Raw genomic sequence first — 21,551 nt, 5'->3', positions numbered from 1 at the left:
GCAGTTTCTGTTATCTGCAAAAATAATTTGTGTTTCTAATTTGTGATATTACTCATGTTATATACTGAGTATAAATTCAATTTGTGGTTCTATACATATCATCACTCTTTGTCATCACCGGTAGTGCTGTACTGTATGTGGTAACATTACATAACTCACGCAGACAAAAAAACCATTATATGCTCACTGGACTTAAGTTATTTACAAGATTTTCTGATGTCTCACATGATGGCTTGAACTCCAAGAATAGTTTGACTTGATGGAATGGGTAATGCATTCTCATGTGGTTTATATCTGTAATCACAGAGTACACCTGAATTTTGCAAAGCGCATCCAATTATGCATAGAAAATGACGGAAATCATGTTGAAAATATAATCAACATTACAATTAAAGAATTTTTTTTAAGTATGTTTTTTTAACCGTGTATCGTTGTAGTGTAAAATATATGGCCTAATCTAAAAATGTCATCTTAGAAATTGTGCATGACCTGTGTCAAACTTATCATTTTTTCCCCCAGGCATGATCAGCACAGCCTGAATCATATCAGGCTATGCCAGCAAGTCCTGACTGCCGTCCAAAAACTAGCACGAGAATCCCTTTGCATGGTGAGGGAAACCTGGGAGGTGTTGCTGCTCTTCCTGCTTCGTATTAATGACACTTTGCTTGCAGCACCTACCGGCGGAGGTAATTACTGTACTTCCTCTGCATGATTTGATGTCCTGATGAATCTATCCACTATTCATGGGAGAGACCAAACCTTTCCAAAGATGAAGTTTCAAAATGAAAACCCAGCCTTCTTAGCGGAGGTCATGAACTTGCATTGCCTTACTGACTACTACAACATCCGATCTTGTTGTTTACCAGTGGGTGTGGCAGAGAAACTAGCAGAGAAATTAATGGCCGTGCTGTTTGAGGTGTGGCTTCTGGCGTGCGCCCGCTGCTTTCCCACACCGCCATACTGGAAGACAGCGAGGGAGATGCTGGCCAACTGGAGACATCATCCGCCGGTTGTAGAGCAGTGGAGCCGGGTAGCCTGTGCCCTGACCTCCAGGTTAGTTAGTTAGGCAGCAAAGTCCCGTTTGTATAGAAACATTCACACAAAAGTCTGTGAATGTTTATCTCCCAAATCCATCATAAAAACCACTAGGGTCCCTTTAAAAGAAGCTCAATTGCTCTGTGGATTCAAGCAACTAGAAAACCTAAAGCACATGTTGGCATAGGCGTTACTTTTGTCACGTTTGCATAGTATCTGAGGATTGCTGTAATTCCTTAATTTGTTATCTTTATTTCTTAGGTAATTTTTTTTTAAATTAAGTAACAATATGTAGTTATAAAAAGTCATTTTAGCTGACCTAACATATTTACAACTCTTCAATATGAGGATCTTTAGTGTCCTGTATATGGGCATTGTTCTTTTTGTCATCCTATATTCAGACTTCTGCGCTTCACCCATGGACCTTCCTTCCCAGCGTTTAAAGTTCCTGATGAGGATGCCAACCTGATCCCTTTAGAGATGGACAATGACTGTGTGGCACAGGCGTGGTATCGTTTTCTACACATGCTCAGGTACATGAACTTACCGCAATGTCAGTGCATTCTCCACCCTGTATGAAATGCATTTTCTCCATTGAGCCTGTGTTTGTGTTGGGAGTGACAGAGGAGTTGTTGTGTAGACTGGGAACTAAAAGCTTCTCATAACCATACAAATAATTATTTGGGCTGGGGTACTTCCTCTGTTCTCTCCTATAATTGGATAATGATTTGGACTGTGTGCTAAACCTAAATCTGTATCACTCTGATTACATAATCCATACCAGTCAAGAAATAATGTAAGATTCTCACATTATGATGCCATATAAAGAAGACAAAACCAAAATACTTGTTTTCCTTTAAGTTTTCACAGTTTTTTTTTAAAATAGTTATATATGCTGAATGAATGAAATGTCCCATTTCTATCCAATCACAAGTCATGGCTGTTATTGTACAGCTTCCTTTCAGGCTGTTGTGGAGAGATTCCCTAAATAATTCCATTGCAATTGTATATTTTGTTTCTAGCAACCCAGTGGACCTGAGCAACCCAGCGATAGTTAGCACCACTCCAAGGTTTCAAGAAGAGTTTCTCAGCTCCAACAGCATCCCACACGAGGTGGTGCTTCACCCCTGCCTCAAACAACTTCCCCAGATTTTCTTCAGGGCCATGAGGGGGGTTAGCTGTCTTGTGGATGCCTTCCTTGGTAAGAAGATAAGAATATAGATAGTGCTGTGCGAAATCTTACCCATTTTCAAATGTTCGTTTTTAACATTTACATGTACAACATCATACATGAATGCATGTGGTATGAATATCCTTAAAACCGAATAAACCATTTAACTTAACCAGGATAGACTAAATCTACAAGATATGCAAGGCAAAGTTTTCGTTTTTTTGTAATATCAGTTACTTTAGCTCTTCCTGCGTAAAATTCGAATGTCCGTTAAATCATGAGACTCCATGCCAGTGTGTATTTTTTTCTCTACGCTATAGGTGTCTCAGTTGAAAAGAGAGATGTGCGGGAGAGGGTGTTCTCTTTTTGTCCAGTGCTGCTCTCTCATGGTACAGACACCAGCTGCCTTGTTGTATAATATGGGCAAATAATAACGTGGTCTGCTCATTGGTGGTGATGATGATAATAACAACTGGAAGGGAAGGAGTTCCAGACTTCCTTGCAGGTGCATCTGTAACACCTGCAGGGGCTCATTTGTGGGCAAGCAAAAGTCAATCAGGATGAATATCAAGCACCTGTGATTTGATTCTAACCACTTGTCTTTGCATGTTAACAAATTAATTCTGCCTAAAAATCAACTCACAGATTCCGTTGTCACATTATTCCCGTTTCTTATTATGGCAAAAAAGAAAAATGCTTTAAAAGTGATTATCATCCTTGTTTTCATATCCCAGCTATTAGAGCAAAGCACTGTGTCATTTGAACTTTCTGTCTCATCAGGCATATCCCGTCCTAGAGCTGACAGTGCCCCGCCCACCCCAGTCAACAGAATGAGCATGTCTCCGCCCCCCTCCATTACCAACACCACACCCCCTCACAGCCGTAAGCAGCGGCACACGGTTGTCACCAAAACTACAAGCAAGAGTTCCACTGTAAGTCCAAATTATGCACAGTGTTGTGTGATTGATTTTTATTTTGCTGTGCATATTAAATTGGGTTTAATGTCAGTCCCTCATTAGTGGTTAGCATTTTTCACTTGTGGCAGTAAATTAATGAGATAAGGAAGGCTTGTTGTGCGCCCTCCTGCCACATCGGTCTCTTGGGTCAATTTTTTTTTTGGGTGGGGGGGCAATATGTTCTATGTGCCCCCACCTGTGGAAAAAGCCATTTTCAATAGTAAGAAGATTTATTTTGTCTATAAATGTGATAACTTAAAATACCTTTAAAAATCACTGTCGACTGAAGATGAGACAACCCGTGGAAACGGGTAATGAGCAATCATGGCTCTTTGTTGACCAAACCCAGCAAACAGGTGAGCCGTGATTGTTCGCTACCTATTTCCTCAGCACAGGTGATTTCATCTTCAGTCAACAGCAAGTGGAAAAATGTGTTTTTAAAAGTAATAATTATGCATGAAAAATAATGTTTATCAAACTAATTCTTCAAAATAGTCACTTTTTACTGCTGAAAATGTCTCAATGAGTCAAGTATCCTTTTAAGCAGATTAATCCAGCCATTTTCATCCATCTCAGGGGTTAGCCATTTTGACATTCTAATGCCCTCTGCTGACTTTGACGTCAATTTCAGTTGTCGACCTCCTGAGGCTGAAAATGTGTTGATTAATCATCTTACCTATTATTCATTTGTTGACTATGACATCTTCCCCATGCAGGGCAGTGGGAGTCAACCAACAAAAACATCCCAACAGCAGCAGCAACAAACTTCGTCTCCAACCCTGTTGTCCAGCCCAAACCAGAGCAGTTGGGAGTCACGTCCGCTCCCTGCCCCAGCGCGACCAAAAGTCAACAGCATTCTCAACCTATTTGGCCAGTGGTTGTTTGACGCTGCGTTGGTCCACTGTAAGCTCCACAGCGGCCTCAGTCGAGACCCCAGCATGACTGGTAAGGCATGAGACTGTACCTCACTCTGTCTTTTCCATTCCATGCATGGGCAGGTGGGTGTTTTGCTGCTGGCCAATTAATATGCCTCTTTTTGTGTAGTTTTCTGTGGTTTTGGTGTCTTATTTTGACCTGTATGTTGTTGGGATATGCTTTCCTTTTTCTTTCACAACCATTGATTTAGAAACTTTTGTTGTGCCTTTTTGTGTGTATAGAGGGCTTGGTCGGAAGATTACCATCAGATTTTAATCCATATACATCGCCCAACAATGAAAATCTGACTACAAACCCTGTTTATGGTGGCGTATACATTTAATCGGTGAATATAGGTGTACTTGATAGAGATTTTTTTAGTCCCTTCCACTCTTTTAAAAAACTTAAAACACTTTTTTGTGTTTTTTGTTTTGTTTTAGTATTTCATAGCAGCTGTTCTCATCCACTCGTCCACAGTCCTCCAGACGAGGCAAAGCCTGCTTACTTCAAGCTGTTTCTTGCCCCCAGTTAAATTTTAATTCAAAACTGACATAAAATAAGAGGGAATTTACTGTGTATTCAAAAACCCAAATGTTGTACGTGGCACGGACGATGATCTTATATACCGCGAGTTGGGCTGTACATAGTAAGGGGGGTATCATGCATCTAATGTAATGGATGTAAAATACTGTATTTACTCCAACTGTGGTCTTCATTTACACAAATATAGAAAACGTGTTTATTTAAAATAAGGTATCTATTTGAGAGGAGGTGCTTATTTGAACTAAATGTGTATGGGTGGAAGTAGACACACTGCTGTCTGTTGTTTGGTGGACAGAACATTTTGTTTGATTCACAAAAGCAGTCTCTATTTAATTTCTATTAATAATGCAGAACTAATATTTCCTTGCTAAAGTTTCTACATTGTCAGTTTGTCACCTATGTTTGAGGCACCTTCCTGAACAGCATTATCACTTACTGTATGTGCCTGGCTGTTAAACCATGCTGATTTACTTGTAAGGCCACCAGCTGTGTGGTTACAAAAAGAACAATCAATTGGGGTGAGGCGTTTATTTAATGGATGACTCGCGTGGCGATCTATTCCAGCACACTTTTGCTTCAGAGCAGAGGTGATATTTTGGGGATTATAGCATATGGTGATTCTAAGACCACAGAGTGATAGCATGCCTGGTACCTGCTTACTGCTTCCTCCCTTTCGCGTCTCTTTCTCTTTGTGTAGTTTCCTGTATACGCTTCTCCAGTGTCTGATTGTAGTGAGTCAATGTCTTTTGTAGAAAACAACAAAAACACAATTCATGCCTGAAATGAATTGGCTGTGCTTTGATTTTGTCTCTCCACTATTTCTGTTATCTTGCAGCCTCTTTTATCCAAATTCTCCTTTCTTATAAATCTTGTAAGTAGGAGCAGCAGCTTTGTTTTCCCTCACTTGGTTTGCGTTTCTTGACCAATCTTCCCGTTTTTGAGTTGAGTTGCGCCATGATCATCGCCATTACTGCCATCATTTTATGTTTTCACTCATCATTCTCTCCCAAAAAACAAACAAAAAAACAACAACATCAGCCTTATCTCAATGTCTTCGGAGGTGATGGAATGATTTTCACCAACTGACCACATGTCTCGACCATAACGTTGCCAGTCTGTTTTATTTATTTTTGTTCGGTCACACTAATCCTGATTTGGTTTCAGATCATCTCAAATTCAGCTTCATTTAGTTTATTTTGCATTGTCTATTTGACTTGAACTCTGGTTTGACTGGTTTGGTGCCTCAATGCATGAAGTGAATGATCTGTGCCCTGAGTGGTAGTCATTTAATTGCAACAACCAGAAAGCTGACACAGGGATTTTGTTCTGTGTGCTTGCAACAGGCACATTACATTTTCCCTTTACTTGGTCACGTTTTATGTCCCTGGATGGCAGAACTCGGCAAACTCTTTGTGTCAGAATTCCCTCTATATTGTATGTTGTGGAATTATGTGAGTGTCTGGATGTGGATTGTCATGGATGAATTAAGTTCATATGGATGTGATAGGTAATTTTCTTTTCTTTCAATGTTTTTTTTTTTTTACTTTTTTTCTGCTAACATATAAGTTTGCCTGTACAGTATGTGCATGAGCATTAGTCACGTACATGAATAGCCACATTAAAATTCAGGTTGCTTTCATTCTATCTCTTCTCACCCTGTGCAGCAATAGCCACACAAGTCGGACTGGAGCTGAGAAGGAAAGGTTCCCAAATGTCTACCGACTCAATGGTGTCCAACCCTATGTTTGATGCAAATGAGTTCCCAGAGAGTTATGAGGCAGGCCGAGCTGAGGCCTGCGGAACTCTGTGCCGCATCTTCTGTAGCAAGAAAACCGGTGAAGAAATTCTACCTGTTTACCTCTCCAGGTAACATCTTCTGGCAGCATCAGATTCTCTTATCGTATGGCATATTTTCACTATTGTCTGTAATATATATCATTCCCCAATTTGCTCAATTTTTTTGTCCACTGAAGCAAATAAGCAGTTTGCCTCAAATTGACGCCTCCCCTCTGAAAACCCCCCCAAAAAGTAACAGGCGGAGGCGGTAGGTGGTTGTAATTCCTTTAACCATAACTGATACCACCACCATTTTTTCTGCAATACAAGCTGCCTGCAGAGCAGACATGGCATCTATAAAGCTGATGTTTTCAGTGGGCGCAGTACGGTATATTTGTAAAAATATATAGAAGCTGTTACTTTTTTATTTATTTATTCATGTTTAAACTGTGCCCATCTCTAGCCAATAGATGCGCGGAAAACTATGTTTCTTTATTTCAAATCTTAGAACAAGATTGAGAAAATTCTTTTTTCCTACCCAACAGGTTCTACATGGCGCTGATTCAAGGTCTCCAGATCTCTGATTTCATCTGTAGACCTGTCTTGGCCTCCATCATTCTTAACTCTTCCTCTCTCTTCTGTACTGACCTGAAGGGCATCAATGTGGTTGTACCATACTTCATAGCAGCTTTGGAGACTATTGTACCAGACAGGTCAGGCTAGTACCATGTTGCAATACGTTTGAAATTAATAAATTATGTATCTGTTTTTTTTGTTTTTACTGGGCATCATTCTCATGAATATTTTGCTGAATTCAGGGTATCACCTAAGTTTCTTGAAGTCTACATGCTGTGGTCATTTCTATTAGGGAGTTGTCCAAATTCAAGATGTATGTAAATCCCACTGATCTGAGGAGAGCCTCCATCAACATTCTACTGGCCATGTTGCCATTACCACACCACTTTGGTAACATCAAATCAGAGGTAATTTGTAGCTTTTATTAATTTCCCAAATTTTTTGGGGGTGAATGTTCTGCACAGTTCAGTTGAGAGTGATGGTGTCTTTTCAAAGGTTCTGTTGGAGGGCAAGTTTAACGAGGAGGATGGATCACCTCACGACCAGCCTGTGTCGTTTTTGTCCTTGAGGCTGCGTCTCGTCAATGTTTTGATCGGAGCCCTGCAGACAGAGACTGACCCCGCCAACACGCAGCTCATCTTGGGTATCCTGCTGCTATATCTTTTATCTTTACTAAAAATTGGGCCGTCCCATTTGTGCTTGAATTTCAAGGCAATAAAAAAATGACAAATAGTCAAATGAACATATCAGTATTGGATAAAGTGTTTTAAGTGTTTGATTTTTTCCTATATCTAATCTGACTGAATTATTAAATTTTTAATGCATGCAGTTCAACATAAGTGACATAAAGCCTTGAGTTTAGATTAAAAATCAAAATTAGTAGTTGCAATTGTAATTGTTGTAAATGTAATTGTTCTTTTGTTTAACCTTGCATTGTAGCCAGTGTTCCTTTTTTTTTTAAATTTTAATGTAATTTTTATCTGTTCTCCCTTTTTAGGTGCAATGCTAAATATTGTTCAAGACTCTGCACTGTTGGAGTCCATAGGTGCACAGACTGAAACGGTAGGTCTTAGCTCTCTGTTATGGCAAGTTTTTTTTAATATATATTTTTTAAGCTTATTAAAAAGCTGTATTTTATGGTATTGTGCTCAGAGTATTGATCCAGGCTTCTAATCCGCTGTTTCTCATATTTCCAGGGTAGCATAGATGGCAGCCACGTTACAGTGAGAAACCAGAGTCACAGCAGAAACAACAGTGGAATTAGCTTCACCAGCGGGGGCAGCACGGAGGCTACCAGCCCAGATTCTGAACGTCCTGCCCAAGCCCTGCTTCGAGACTATGGTAGGAGGCATTATCATACATAAAAGCACATTGTAAACACATATTTGGGAACACACACACACACTCACACACACAATTGCAAGCATCCTGGCCTCGCTCCGCTGGGCAAGTGTGAGCAGATGACCTCCAATCAGCTTCCCTATTTCTCCTTCCTATTCAAAGATAGATTTGCTATTAACTGCAAATTTCTACGATAAAGCATTGATTTATGCAATAGAAAAATCGGATACATTTAACAGAAAAATCTGAGATGTAGATGATTAAATACTAAGGAATTAGGGATGCACCGAATATTTGGTAACCAAAAATGTTCGGCCAAAAATGGCCCAAAAGTGCATTTTCAATTTTGTGTCGAAATACTTAAATCACTGAAAACACCACATCTCAAATAGGATGTTATGATGAAGAAAGCGCAAATTAGCTTTGCTAAACAACCATACAAGCTGATATTTTTTGTAATGTGATTCTGTAAGAAATTGTCACTACATAATTGTATTTGTAATTGTTTAGGTTCCATGGCATTGAATTAAATAAATCTAAACTGAAATACAAATAAACAACAAAATGTCAATATTTTGTCACCTGAAAACGTTTAAAGACATTATAATAAAAATATAAAGAATATATTAATGTTGTCCAAAGTCTTTCTGTTCGTTGTAGTTTTGTCTGAGATGCAAATGTTCCTGACAAAATAGCCAGAATGTACTTCAAGTTATGACAGGGGTTGGCATCTCTGAAGCCATGAGAGCATGCACATCGCTTTGACGTAACCAGGTAGCTCGTACATAGACAAATTTGGCAAAGTGCATAAAATGATCCAGCCGAAGATTTGTAATATTTGGCCAATAATTTCCATTTCTGCGCATCTCTAATTAATACATTACTTTAATAGTAACATGAAGATTGTTTGATGTCAAGTTTGCCTGCTTTCTCATTTAATTAGCGTATGGAATTTACTAATTGAACGTTTTTGCCCCCTTAATAGCTAACGTGGTTAAAGTGGTGTGCAGAGTTAAGAGGCATTGGATAAAATGCCTCTGTAGGTGATGGCAAATAAACTTGCTGTGATGCTGTGCTTTGTTACAACTGTTTTTGGCAAAATAAATGAAGTGCATGAAATGCTTTATTTTTTTCTCCTAAACAATTATCTTTTTCAAATGTACTGTGGGGCTGAGCAATGTTTACAAGATACTGTACATTTGTGACATCAAATGTGACAAATTGTACAAACCTACTGATACCATATATCCTTACGGTCAAACGTTTAATAATGGGACATAACAACCATCAAATTTGTACTTCCTCTATTTGAACATGATTTTGTGATAGTTTACACACAGCAAAAAAAAAGTCCTTAAAATAGAGGCAAACCTATAAATGAGTTACATATTTTGTAAACGGTTATTTGGGACATCAGACATTTTGTGTAAAAAAAGAAAGATGTAAAGGAAGTAATGATGAGGTTAAATGTCAGCATTGCCCTGCCCTATTTTGTAACATTTACATTAATATCTCGGCCTGAACATGTGCAAAATCTGCTCAACCCTGTATTCCCCCCTTTCTCTTCCATCTCTGATTTTAAGCACCAAGAAATGTGGTGTGTTTTCTATGCTGTGCTCTATTTGGTATTTCGGGCTGTTATATGTTTTAGCTCTTCCAGATACAGCGGCAGGCCTGTTGGTGCGTAGCATCCACCTGGTCACCCAGAGGCTCAATTCCCAATGGAGGCAAGACATGAGCATTTCACTAGCTGCCCTGGAACTTTTGGCTGGCCTTGCTAAGGTAATGCTATGATGACTAAACAACAGGTAGTTTAGTTTGTTATATATACCACATTCATTTTAAACAAGAACAAGGGATGTGATTTCCTTTCCTTAAAAAAAGTTATTTTATAGACAGTAGATGCACAGAAATAAAAAGAAAGAAAATGGTGAAAGCTATCTGACTTTGTTAGCAACGTTTTGGAGCTTTTTAAAATAATTACATAAACATTGATTATTACTTTCTGCTGGCCAAATGGTAGAGCAGGTGTCTCCTAATTATTATGACTCATTTTCACTTTGAGTGAGAGAAACCCATAAGCGCAGTTATATGTTATCATTTTGTCTTCTGTTTAGGTCAAGGTGGGGGTTGACTCTGCAGACCGTAAACGGGCAGTCAGCTCTATATGTGGATACATTGTGTACCAGTGTAGCCGACCAGCTCCTCTTCAGTCCAGGGATCTTCACTCCATGATCGTAGCTGCCTTCCAGTTTCTTTGTGTGTGGCTCACTGAACACCCAAACATGCTGGATGAAAAGGTACAATTTTAAATGAAGCAAACTGAATTCTTAGATTCTCAGATCAGCCATTAAATTGGTAATATATTGTGTACTGTTTAGCTCACCTTTAACATAACCTTGTTTTGGATAAGGATTGTTTGGTTGAAGTGTTGGAGATAGTGGAGCTGGGAATCTCTGGCAGCAAGTCCCGACAGGAACAGGAAGTGCGACACAAAGGGGAGAAGGAGCATAACCCCGCTTCAATGAGGGTCAAAGATGCAGCTGAGGCCACTCTTTCATGGTGAGATGCAATCTTTTTTTTTTAAAAATATATATATATATTATTCAAAATGCATCAGAGATTGGTTTGTTGTATGTTGTTGCATAAAGTAATACATCTTAACCTGTAAATTAGGGTTGAATGAATTGGGAAAATAATTAAATATGTACTCAAATTTCCCCAAATAATGTATTTGTTTATCATTTTTTTCATAAATTCTTAAGCAATTGTTATTAGAAGAAGTTATTAGTTCCCCCCCTTTCCCCCTCCCCATTTTTAATGCAAAACAACATACAGTATATTGAATGTTTAGCAATGTTTTTTTTTTTAAAGATTTTGGGGGGTAATTTTTTTTGCTTGTGCTGTTTGGTCATTCAGTATCATGCAGGTCTTGGGAGCTTTCCCTTCTCCTAGCGGGCCTGCCTCCACTTGTAGTCTGCTCAACGAAGACACCCTGATTCGCTATGCACGACTCAGCGCCACTGGGGCCAGTAACTTCCGCTACTTTGTGTTGGACAACTCGGTCATACTCGCCATGTTGGAGCAACCTCTCGGCAATGAGCAGAGTTAGCAATTTAGTTCTTCTTATCGCCTTTGATTATTTAGAATACTTACAATTATTGATCAAATTATATTTACCTCGGATGGGCTGAAAGTTGAATAGGCTGTGGCGATTCTCTCTCATGACAGACCCCAGCCCATCAGTGACGGTTCTGATCCGAGGGACTGCTGGCAGACATGCATGGACCATGCAGCTCTTCCATCAACCCAGAGGAGCTCGAGCCAATCAAAGGGTGAGATCACACAGAAAAATTGCTACTTTTTAAAAAAAGATCACGTCAAACCAGAATAGCATCAGAGCTGCAGTTCATACAATGACTGGACGAATGTGATGGAAACTTGAATTAATACCGACAACAAAGGCTTAACAATCGCATAAAGATAAATTTATTGCCGTTTTTTGTTTTAAAAAAATGCATGGGAAGAGGACCTTGAAAAAAAAATAACCACATCAAATTGCAATAGGATTGATGAGAAAAAATAAATCAATATTAGATAATTTTTCCAAAATCTTTCAGCCTTACTGACAACCACAATTCTGGTCTCCGTTCTCTTCCTTCTCACAGCAGGTATTTGTTGCCGAGGGCCGTCCAACACCAAACAACGATGTCGGGATAAAATACAACGTCAAGCAGAGGCCGTTCCCTGAAGAAGTGGATAAGATCCCCCTTGTCAAAGCCGATGTTAGCATTCCCGATCTGGACGACATTGTTAGCAAAGAGGTCAGAGAAGTTTCTGTCATTCAACTTGTGTCCACATATTGGCTACATCTCTCATTGGTTCTATCTAATTGTTGAATTACTGCATCAACTTTTTGTTATTAAACAAACTGTGGTGTGTTGTAATGGCTGGCAGGATGATCTGAGAACTACAAATATGCTGAGTTATTTCCCACTTGTGCGTTATGGGAGGATTGAAGTCTTAAGTGCTGGCAGGGAAGAAAAAAATTCTAATTACTGTATCTGCTTACAGTAATTTCTGGACTATAAGCCGCTACTTTTTTCACTTGCATTTGACCCTGTGGCTAATACAAAGGTGCGGCTTATTTATCAGATCACAATGGGGCGCAGAGCGTCAGGCAGAGCGAAACAAACCAAGCGGGCCCAAATACATTAGGAGAGACAGAATGAGAGCGGGACAACTTGTGCCCTCATTATGCAAGAAGAAAGTAGCGGGAACCCGGTGCGGTAACATTAAAACACGGTCGAGTGCGGCTTATATGTGTAACAAACTCGAGTATTCCCCAAATTTAGCTAGCACGGCTTATAGTCGGGTGCGCCTTATAGTCCAGAAATTACTGTACGTGGAAATGAGGTGGTGCTCTTGGAGTTTTACATCTTGTCAATTCATGAGAATCCTTGATGCATTGAAAACCACTCTAAAAAACTGCTGCAGTGTTTTCAGTCATTGTCAAATTGTTTTGCGCATTACAAGAAATTTGATTTTGCGCATGACAAGAAATGAGACCGGTAGAAGGCAAGGCAATCATCGAGTCAATCAAACTGAAAATTACACAGTGCCGATTTTATGTTGCACAAGCAGCAATTTATCATGTTGGACAGTTTTGACACGAGGTATGTGCTTCCAAGCTGCGAATACTTTGCAGAGGTCTCCATGCAGTGAGCTCTAGGTTTGGGGAGGCAGGCAGTCGCAAATTGAGACGCACACAGCAATTACAAATTTGTGTGTTGGCAGGCTAATGTACGTATCCTAGGGTGACCATATTACTCACCCTGACCTCGAGATATTTGATACTCAGATACAAGATGCCATACATCCAAACTATTTTAACATATGCCTCCTTTGTATGGGTAGAAAAAAACAAAAAACATTACTCTCTTTTGAAGTCTTACATTTTTTGCTCCGCAATCTTATTATTATTATTTTTTTTAATACTTCGAGCGGGGTTCGTATCCATCGCCTCTTGGGCAGCTCAACACTTGCCACTCAGCTAAAGTTCTGGGCCACCGTCAGCCAGTGCGCAGTCTGCCAGCCACAGTAAACGTTGCAGTGCACTCTGTCTCGCATTTGCCGCACAACAAAAAATTGACAATTTCAAACCCGCCCGGAAAGAATGTAATAAAGGGAATATCTCCTGTAAAACAGCTTAATTCCTCACAAAATCAGGTTAGCAATAGCAATGCCAAACACCATTTGAAGTGAAACAGCTAGTTAAGCAAAGCACATCCACAAAGCCAATCTTTCCTTTTGCACCATTCTTTGTAAAAAGTATGAATAATTATTTGTCCCTTACTTTGCTTAAGATCTGGTAGCTAAGGCGTTGGTCTCCCATCCTTCATAAGATGGCGTTTTCCCTCAAAAGAAAGGCGTGAAATTAGTTTTATATTCTCCAGAGTGGCGTCATCTTACTGCTTTGCTGTGCGCTCACTAAGTGTGTTTTGAATTCATAAATGCACTGCACTTACGTACGTTTGCATAGGAATAATACAGCGAGGTTGCATAGGAATAATACAGCGACGTTGCATAGGAATAGTACAGCAGCGTAAAAAAGCTGCGTCGCGGTCTGCCTATTTGCGTAAAGGGCTTTTCTACTGGGAAACTGACTACGCACGCGCAAACACACATCACTACGCGGACAGGGCTGGGAAAAGCACAGTAGCGTTGTGCCTTCAGGAGGAAATTTTTTGCCTGCAGGCCAGACGAAGTAATGAGTGATTTTTAATTGAGGTATGGAAATCACCAAATATTGTCACTTTTAAACCTATAGGTAGTGTAGGCTTTCTGAAATGAAAGGAATAATTAAAATAAATAGAAAAAGCCAAACGGTTTCAACTTTCCTTTCAGCCTGGGGTAGGCAGTGCCTACCTTGCTTTTCCTGACCGCACTTCACTGTTCTCCATGCATCACGAGCCAATTATTGGGTTGCAGTATTCCTAAACCTGATTCGTCAATTTAGTCATTTAAAGTATAAAATATCTATTTGTCGTCTGAATAAATCCAACTACAAATAGTCATGACCACCGTTGTCTCATAACATTTCAACACTGGGAAAGGAGACCTCTGTTTTGAGAATGTGGTTTGTGCAACCAGACATATTGCATCCACCACAGTTGGACTTGTAACTCTTTAAACATGTTTCCTCTCATCCTTCTTATCCAGCTGGAAGTTCAACATGACAAGCTTCGCATTCTGATGACCAAGCAAATAGATTATGAGAATACGTTGGAACGGCACAGTGAGGACATCTGGAAGTCCAAACCTTTCCCTGACCCACAGATAGACTGCAAACCTCCTCCACCTTCGCAGGAATTCCAGTCAGCTCGCCTGTTCCTCTCCCACTTTGGTTTTCTTTCTCTGGAAGCGCTCAAGGTTTGTCCACTTTTCTGCTATCCTTTTTTTTTTTTTTTTTTTTTTTTAAGAGCTCAGTATTGTTCATTCGGAAATGTCATCATCATTGCTCTTTTTTTTTATTTTTTATTTATTTATTTATTTTTTAAATATATATATATATATACACATATATACATACATATATACATATATATATACATACATACATACATACATTTTTTTTTTTGTGTGTGTGGGTGAGTATGTGTATGTGCGTGCGTGCGTGCGTGTGTGTATTTGTTAGCTCACCAGAAAACCTATTAGAAAAAAAATCTCATACCGTTCACCTAAATCGAACACCAGGAGACCCGAGGGGACCGAAGAAAACCAAGGAAGGTGAAATCTAGCACCGACCAGACACCCCCCACCAGAACTCCTCCCCAGCCCAAGAAACATCCAGACCCCAACAAATCCAAAAAACATAAAATCAGGGAGGCCTCAAGAGACCAACAGAGAGACCGAGAAAAGGAAGGAAGGACAGACGAAGCCGCGTGAGATCCGAGACACCAGCCTCCACCGATTCAATAACCTGAGGAGGAAACAGATTGTGTCTGAGTTTCGGTAGATGCTGGTGTGGTGGATCTGGCATGCATGAAAATCTCCACCAAAGAGGGGAGCCGTCGACCCCCGCCGGAACAGAGCAAGCGCAACACCTCAGGGCCCCCCAGGCCGCGGCAGCGCCAAAGGACGACCCCCGGGCCCCACCAGGGCCACCGGCCGGAGAGCAAACCCAGGAGCAGGAGCGCCCCCCGCCCCAACACGGCCCGCGCCCCCGGCCCAACGCAGCAGGACGGGGCACTGCAGGCCCACCAGGCACCCCACCGGCCCCCAACCCCCGCCCCCCCACAACCCCCCGCCCCCCATCCACCCCCGCCACCCACCCCAACCCCAGCCCCCCCCCACCACCGCCCCCCCCCCCCCCAACAAAGCCGCCCCCCCCCGACCCCACCCCAACCAACCGGCAGCCCCCCAACCCCCGACCCCCAGCCCCCGGGGACCACCCGCACCCAGGCACCGGCGCCGAAGAGGGGCCGGACAGCGGAGCGGAGAGGGCAGCCGCGCCCACCCCACCCCCCGCCGTGTGGAAGGACGGAACACCGGGGGCAGAAGGGGGAGATGGGGGCACCGGAGGGCGGCCGACACCCCCGAACCCCAGGTCCAGCGGGGGAAGGCCCCGGTCGTCACCCCAGCGTTCTTTGTGAAAATTAACCCCTGTTACTGAGTCCGCCAGCTCGCGGACTGGCGAACTCTACCCCTAAACCGTGAATGTGACCCCACCCAGTGTATATACAAGTGTGTGTGTGTGGTGCATTAAAATTAGGAGCAGGTGAACCGGAGCCGATGGAAATGATATTCCCACGCTCCGATCCACCCGCCACCCAAGCATGTTGCTGAGTGTATGTGGTGCATTAAAAAAAAATAGATAGGGCGGGGGCGGGTGGCGACACGGACAGGGGACCGCAGCACTGCTCTATACTGCGGCCCCCAACCGATGGCACCCCCACAAGCCCCCCCCCCCCCACCCACAAGTTGTGTGGTGTATTAAAATTGGAGGGGAGTTGTAGGGTGAAGACGGTGTTTCCACCCTACCCCACCCCCCAAAGTGTGTTATGTGCCCTATATGTCTATAAAAGTGTATTGTGCAAACCTAGTGTAGTGAGTTAAGAGGTGTGACCAGCGGGGCCCCCCCCAACCGGGCGGGGGCAGGAGGCGCACCGGCCCACCAAGCCCCCACCCACCCCACCAGGACCCCGGCGGGCATATGGGACCCGTCCGGCGGGGCGATAGGGCTCGCCCCCCGGATACTGGGTCCCGCCCGAGGTGTCAGGACGCCCACCGGAGCGGGGCGGGCACGACACCAAACCCCAGCCACCCCCGCCGGCCCCCATAGCACCGAGACCCGGGCCATGGATGGAGCCCCCGGCCCAGGGGAGGGGAAGGAAGGCGTACCGGGGAAGGGGAAGGGAGGAGGGAAGGGGACGACAAGAAGGGCAGGGGGCAGCGGCAGGGACGCAAGGAGAGGGGGAGAGGAGGAGGAAGGGCGACGAGGGAGAGGGGACAGGGAGGCGGAGGACGGGCGGGGAGAGGCGAGGAGGGAGAGGCAGCAAGGGGGAGGAAGGGGGAGGGGAGAGGGAACCACCGGGCACCCCGGCGGCCCACAGGCCCCGAACCGCGTCGCCGGGCCCAGAGCGACGGACCGCGCCGGAACGGCGCCGCCCCCGACACCAGGGAAAGCCCCGCAACGCAGCACCCCCCAAGAGACCCAGGGAACGGCCAAGACGCAGCCGCCACCCAGCAGCCAACAGAGGGGCAGACCCGCCCACTACACGCCAGGGGGGACAGCACCCACAGAATTAACCCACTGGCATGCCGTGAATCCGAATATCAACCCCTGGTGCCCATCGGAGATGAATCCGCTCGATCCCGCTGGCAGCAGCCGGGTTCCTGACTATGGAATCACAACCATTAGTTACAAATTGCCTAATACAGAAACATCAATGCCAGTTATAACGCTGCTGTGGCTCTCGCTAACAGGCAGAATTAAAATCCAAGTTTAGGTTAAAAAAACACTTTTCTGCTATCCTTATGTAATTGTTACTTGATAATGACTTCACTTATATTGGTGAATTACTGACAGGAGCCCAACAACAGTCGTCTACCTCCTCATCTGATTGGCTTGGAGTCATCTTTGCCAGGATTCTTTGATGACATCAACTACCTAGACCTGCTCCCCTGCCGCCCATTTGACACTGTGTTTGTTTTCTACATGAAGGCCGGCCAGAAAAGCAGCCATGAGGTGAGGAATACTAATTACAAAACAAATGGATGAGAGTTAACATTTTACCATAGTCAAATGTCATTTGAACAATGAATGTAGTCAACAAGTAATGGCCAGACTGGTTGTCTGATGATGTTTGTACAGGACTAACCTCTTTCCAAAACGCCTACCAAATAATGTGATCTCAAGAAGAAAACCTTGTAATAAATCAATTTGACTGCTTGGTTATCAATTTAGTCCGGGCATGCCTGTGTTGTTTTCAAAATGGTTCACTGTTAGTTATTAACTGTGGAAGGACTTCAGTGATGCAACTGTGTCCTGAAGGAAACACAGAGGATCCAGCATAAATTCTGGTTCTAAAATGTCAGTTCTTGCAAAGGTGTAATCCACAACATACAAACATGTAGCCCACATAGAAAAAACATAACACTATGGGAAATGTAAAGTTAACGTTATGTTCCCTTTTGACATCAACAATCAACCTTTTTTTAGTAAGTGTGATGTGATCTTTTTATATCGCTGACATTTTTTCTTACTAACTTAAGCATCACAGCACATTTGCTCATCCCACAACATAAAAATCTCACACCATGCATGTTGCCATATATAAATACCCTGATGCCTTTGTCTTATTTCCAAATTGAACTAGAAGAAAATTGGCACTTTCTAGCGACAGTTTTTAGTATGAATAAGTACTACTGACTCTACTCCTGTGCTATTTATTCAGATCCTGAGGAATGTGGAATCATCAGCCAGCGTTCAGCCCCACTTCTTGGAGTTCCTTTTGTCCTTAGGCTGGCCTGTGGATGTAGGGAGCCACCCAGGATGGACAGGACACCTCGATACTAGCTGGTCCCTCAACTCATGCTCTGACAATGATGTACAACAGACTGGTAAGTTAAACGGGAACAACTTGTCAACATCAGAGATGTGACAAAACTTTGAAATGTTTATTTTCTCCTGCAGACGAAGCAGCTACTCCTGAGGACACGGGAGGTTCGACGTTCAATGGGGAGAAGAAAGTTTTGTACTACGCTGATGCTCTGACTGAAATTGCCTTTGTTGTTCCGTCGCTAATTGAACATTCTGGTCAGTATTCATGCTCTCAAAACCAGCTTGACGGTTATCACTGTACATGTATGAAATCACAACCACATTATTTATTTTTTAGAATGAGTGTTTTTTACCTTTTTTACCTTACGTACTCAAACTTCTTTCAGTAATACAGGTTGCCACAAAACGATTGACATTTCATAGGCTAATAATACCATGGCCGTAGTTAATAAAAGTTTTTTGGGGCTTTCTTTCCCACAATTTAAAATATTTACAGGTGTCTTAACATTTCAATGATGTGCTTTTATCAAAAAATACTTGAAGGATCAAGAATTACATTACCTCACTGAATTAGTTAATTAGGGGGGTCGTTATATGTCATGCAAATGAGCCACTCACCCCGCCCCTTCTATTGTGGGGGCACTGCTGAGTATGGCTTTGATTGCAGAGACAGGGGAGTGGTTTCTTGTTGAGATCCAAATCTGAAATGGTAAATGTGTACATTTGTGAAATCAACTATAAAATCTCTACATGTTAGTAAATTACAGCATTTTGATGAATACATTTAAAAAAAGTTTTTATTAAAATAATACCTGTGCAAGTTTACAGGAAGATGAGAATAAAATCTTGCTGTGGTCTTAAAAAGCTGTTTTATCTCACAGAGTCATCATCAGTCCACAGTGACTCCACACTGGAGGCCGACACCAACATGGACCTTATGCCCAGCATACTAAAACAGCCCAATCTTACCTTGGAGCTGTTCCCTAATCACTCGGACAACCTGGAGTCTGCCAAAAAGGTGAAATTTGCTTTATTGAACAGTATTTTGGCAGGACATTTTACTTTACGATATGTGTTTGTGTGATTTTCTGTAGCTGAGTCCTTTGGTAAAGACCAAGAGGTCTTCGAGTGGAAAATCGTTCCCACCACTGGGTCCAGAGACAAAGGTGTTTGTCGTCTGGGTGGAGCGCTTCGATGATATCGGTAGGCATGCTTGTGCCGTAACTGGCTAGCAATTCCTCAGTCGATGGCTTTACACAAAAGCTTTGAATGTGATATGAAATTTGATCCTGTGGTCTTTATTGGTTTCTTGATAAGCATTGTTTGTGTTTTTAGAAAATTTCCCATTGTCTGATCTTCTTGGTGAAACCAGCACAGGTTTAGAAGCAAGTATGAGCAACAGCACCTCCTGCAGGTACTCTCAACATTTTACCACTCAAATAGACCCTATTAACTTTAGTCCTCTAGAGTGTGTGTGTGTGTGTCATTAAGCCTTTTTGGGCCTTCTTGAACTGTGTTGTGGTAGCCCTGGCAGGACCGCCACTAATCCCGTATAGTCATGATATAATACTATGAGTTTAAATGATTATTTCATATTTAGTGTCTTTGTCTCTTATTATTTAAGACAGGGATTGACAGTGTGAGTGACCCTCCATTGATAAAAGAAAAGCTGTACTATACAGTAGTTTTAAGTTGTGATATCACCGTCCACCACTAGACAACAATTACATTAGATGCGGTTGCACCATGTCTTGATTAATGATAACTGTTCTGTACGAGTAGGCCAAATAATTTGGGAGATTTCGAGTGACAAGCAGGACAAGCATAGTACCTAAATAATGTTAAAATTTTTAGTGAGTTGAACTTTGGGTGGCCCGACAGTCATTTAGTAGCCCCGGGCTACTATTAATGTAGAACCCTGTCCTCAACTTTAATAGTAGCCCCGGGCTACTATTAATGTAGAACCCTGTCCTCAACTTTAATCGGATGCCAAACTGAAACTGTTGGTGCAAAGAAACAATTCTGCAAATTGTGTGGGGTGGTTCAACAAGAAAAGTGTTTCATTGGAACATGCAGCTTGTGCAAAGTCTTGCTAAGAAAAATAACTGTGGCCAATTTGTGATTTCTGTAAAGAGTGAAAATTACTTCCAGGAACATTCAGTGCGCTCACCTGAAAGTTGCTGCTTGAAGAATGATACTAGAGTTGCCTGCTTTGCACCCATTCTCCCAAGAAATTATTATTACAAGTGCCATTCAACATAAATAACAAACTGTCTGATCTGATTCAATGACAGAATGTATTACATTTACTCTTTGTCTGTTTAACTGGGGGGTTGTACTATGTTTCGAGTTATTAAAAGCATGCAATGAAGTAGTTTGCACAGCGGCGTAAGAATACAGGGCACATTCAGTTACAGCTGGGCTTACTGCTTTTAGTTAGATTGGTTTATGAGCTAAAAGTGTTTTTCATACAAATATTACTTTACTACTGCATTAGTGACGCTTAGTGAATGTGATGTGAGAACGGAACTGTCATGAGTTGAGGACCTTCTGTATTATTAAGACTAATTCTGTGTTTTTCTCAAGTCACAAATCATACTTGTACAATATCACTACTATTATTGTGGCTCCCGTTTCAGATCAGGGTTACTCGAGAAGGACGTTCCTCTGATCTTTATTCACCCCCTGAAGACGGGCCTCTTTCGGATCCGACTACACGGGGCTGTGGGCAAATTTAGCATGGTGATCCCTCTGGTGGATGGCATGGTCGTCAGCCGCAGGGCGCTAGGTACAGTAGTAACTTCTCTTTTCTATTTGTTTGCTGAGTATTTTGATGAGCATTATTTTTCAGGACTTTAATAAAGTATTGCCTGCATGCAAGCAAAAGACTCAACATGTTCAAATCTAGCCACTTTTGTGTAGCTTGAGTTTGATTCTGCATCTTGTTGTAGCTTGCCTTCTAAGAGGATAGACTCTTATATTGTATTTAGAATGTTCGCCTTTTTCTTTTACTATAGGACAGCTCGTGTTAAATTCAATTTCATGTAGAATGGAAGTTAGATTGTTTCTTTTATATCTATTTAAATGTACTCCATAGTGCTTTTGTTGATATAACTTGCTATGCAAAGTTGCCGCCATCTTTGTGAAATTTCCTTAAAAAAAAAACATGGAA

The 21,551-nt window shown here is 42.1% G+C and overlaps 1 protein-coding gene and 1 long non-coding RNA gene across 10 annotated transcripts in view; one reads left to right on the top strand and one right to left on the bottom strand.

Annotated features, from left to right (window-relative positions):
- LOC147179333 (ral GTPase-activating protein subunit beta-like) overlaps positions 1 to 21,551 on the top strand; it is a 30,243-nt gene that overhangs the window by 4,878 nt on the left and 3,814 nt on the right. The window contains exons 4-31 of one of the 9 annotated variants that reach the window (XM_086067937.1): positions 520 to 686; positions 867 to 1,053; positions 1,437 to 1,568; positions 2,058 to 2,236; positions 2,527 to 2,595; positions 2,987 to 3,138; positions 3,879 to 4,107; positions 5,456 to 5,491; positions 6,285 to 6,486; positions 6,942 to 7,109; positions 7,265 to 7,379; positions 7,468 to 7,615; positions 7,970 to 8,034; positions 8,169 to 8,313; positions 9,974 to 10,095; positions 10,431 to 10,613; positions 10,727 to 10,875; positions 11,233 to 11,420; positions 11,545 to 11,648; positions 11,985 to 12,137; positions 14,536 to 14,745; positions 17,405 to 17,563; positions 18,273 to 18,438; positions 18,512 to 18,634; positions 19,261 to 19,397; positions 19,474 to 19,582; positions 19,715 to 19,793; positions 21,019 to 21,167. In XM_086067937.1, coding sequence (XP_085924063.1) covers positions 520 to 686; positions 867 to 1,053; positions 1,437 to 1,568; positions 2,058 to 2,236; positions 2,527 to 2,595; positions 2,987 to 3,138; positions 3,879 to 4,107; positions 5,456 to 5,491; positions 6,285 to 6,486; positions 6,942 to 7,109; positions 7,265 to 7,379; positions 7,468 to 7,615; positions 7,970 to 8,034; positions 8,169 to 8,313; positions 9,974 to 10,095; positions 10,431 to 10,613; positions 10,727 to 10,875; positions 11,233 to 11,420; positions 11,545 to 11,648; positions 11,985 to 12,137; positions 14,536 to 14,745; positions 17,405 to 17,563; positions 18,273 to 18,438; positions 18,512 to 18,634; positions 19,261 to 19,397; positions 19,474 to 19,582; positions 19,715 to 19,793; positions 21,019 to 21,167 — 4,025 coding nt within the window. Of the gene's footprint in view, positions 1 to 519; positions 687 to 866; positions 1,054 to 1,436; positions 1,569 to 2,057; positions 2,237 to 2,526; positions 2,596 to 2,986; positions 3,139 to 3,878; positions 4,108 to 5,455; positions 5,492 to 6,284; positions 6,487 to 6,941; positions 7,110 to 7,264; positions 7,380 to 7,467; positions 7,616 to 7,969; positions 8,035 to 8,168; positions 8,314 to 9,964; positions 10,096 to 10,430; positions 10,614 to 10,726; positions 10,876 to 11,232; positions 11,421 to 11,544; positions 11,649 to 11,981; positions 12,138 to 14,535; positions 14,746 to 17,404; positions 17,564 to 18,272; positions 18,439 to 18,511; positions 18,635 to 19,260; positions 19,398 to 19,473; positions 19,583 to 19,714; positions 19,794 to 21,018; positions 21,168 to 21,551 lie in introns of all 9 variants that reach the window. The other 8 variants (XM_086067935.1, XM_086067934.1, XM_086067933.1 and 5 more) reach the window with 8 other exon arrangements.
- On the bottom strand, positions 9,570 to 14,764 carry LOC147179334 (uncharacterized). The gene is made up of 3 exons (XR_015094036.1): positions 11,494 to 14,764; positions 10,700 to 10,769; positions 9,570 to 10,601 (listed from the first exon to the last, which is right to left on the bottom strand). It is a non-coding gene; the product is annotated as an uncharacterized LOC147179334 (long non-coding RNA).

The sequence above is a fragment of the Leptonotus elevatus genome, chromosome 2, assembly GCF_054856555.1.
Source record: "Leptonotus elevatus isolate MCC_2025b chromosome 2, RoL_Lele_1.0, whole genome shotgun sequence".
Lineage (NCBI taxonomy): Eukaryota > Metazoa > Chordata > Actinopteri > Syngnathiformes > Syngnathidae > Leptonotus > Leptonotus elevatus.
This window is presented reverse-complemented; position numbering and strand designations above follow the sequence as displayed.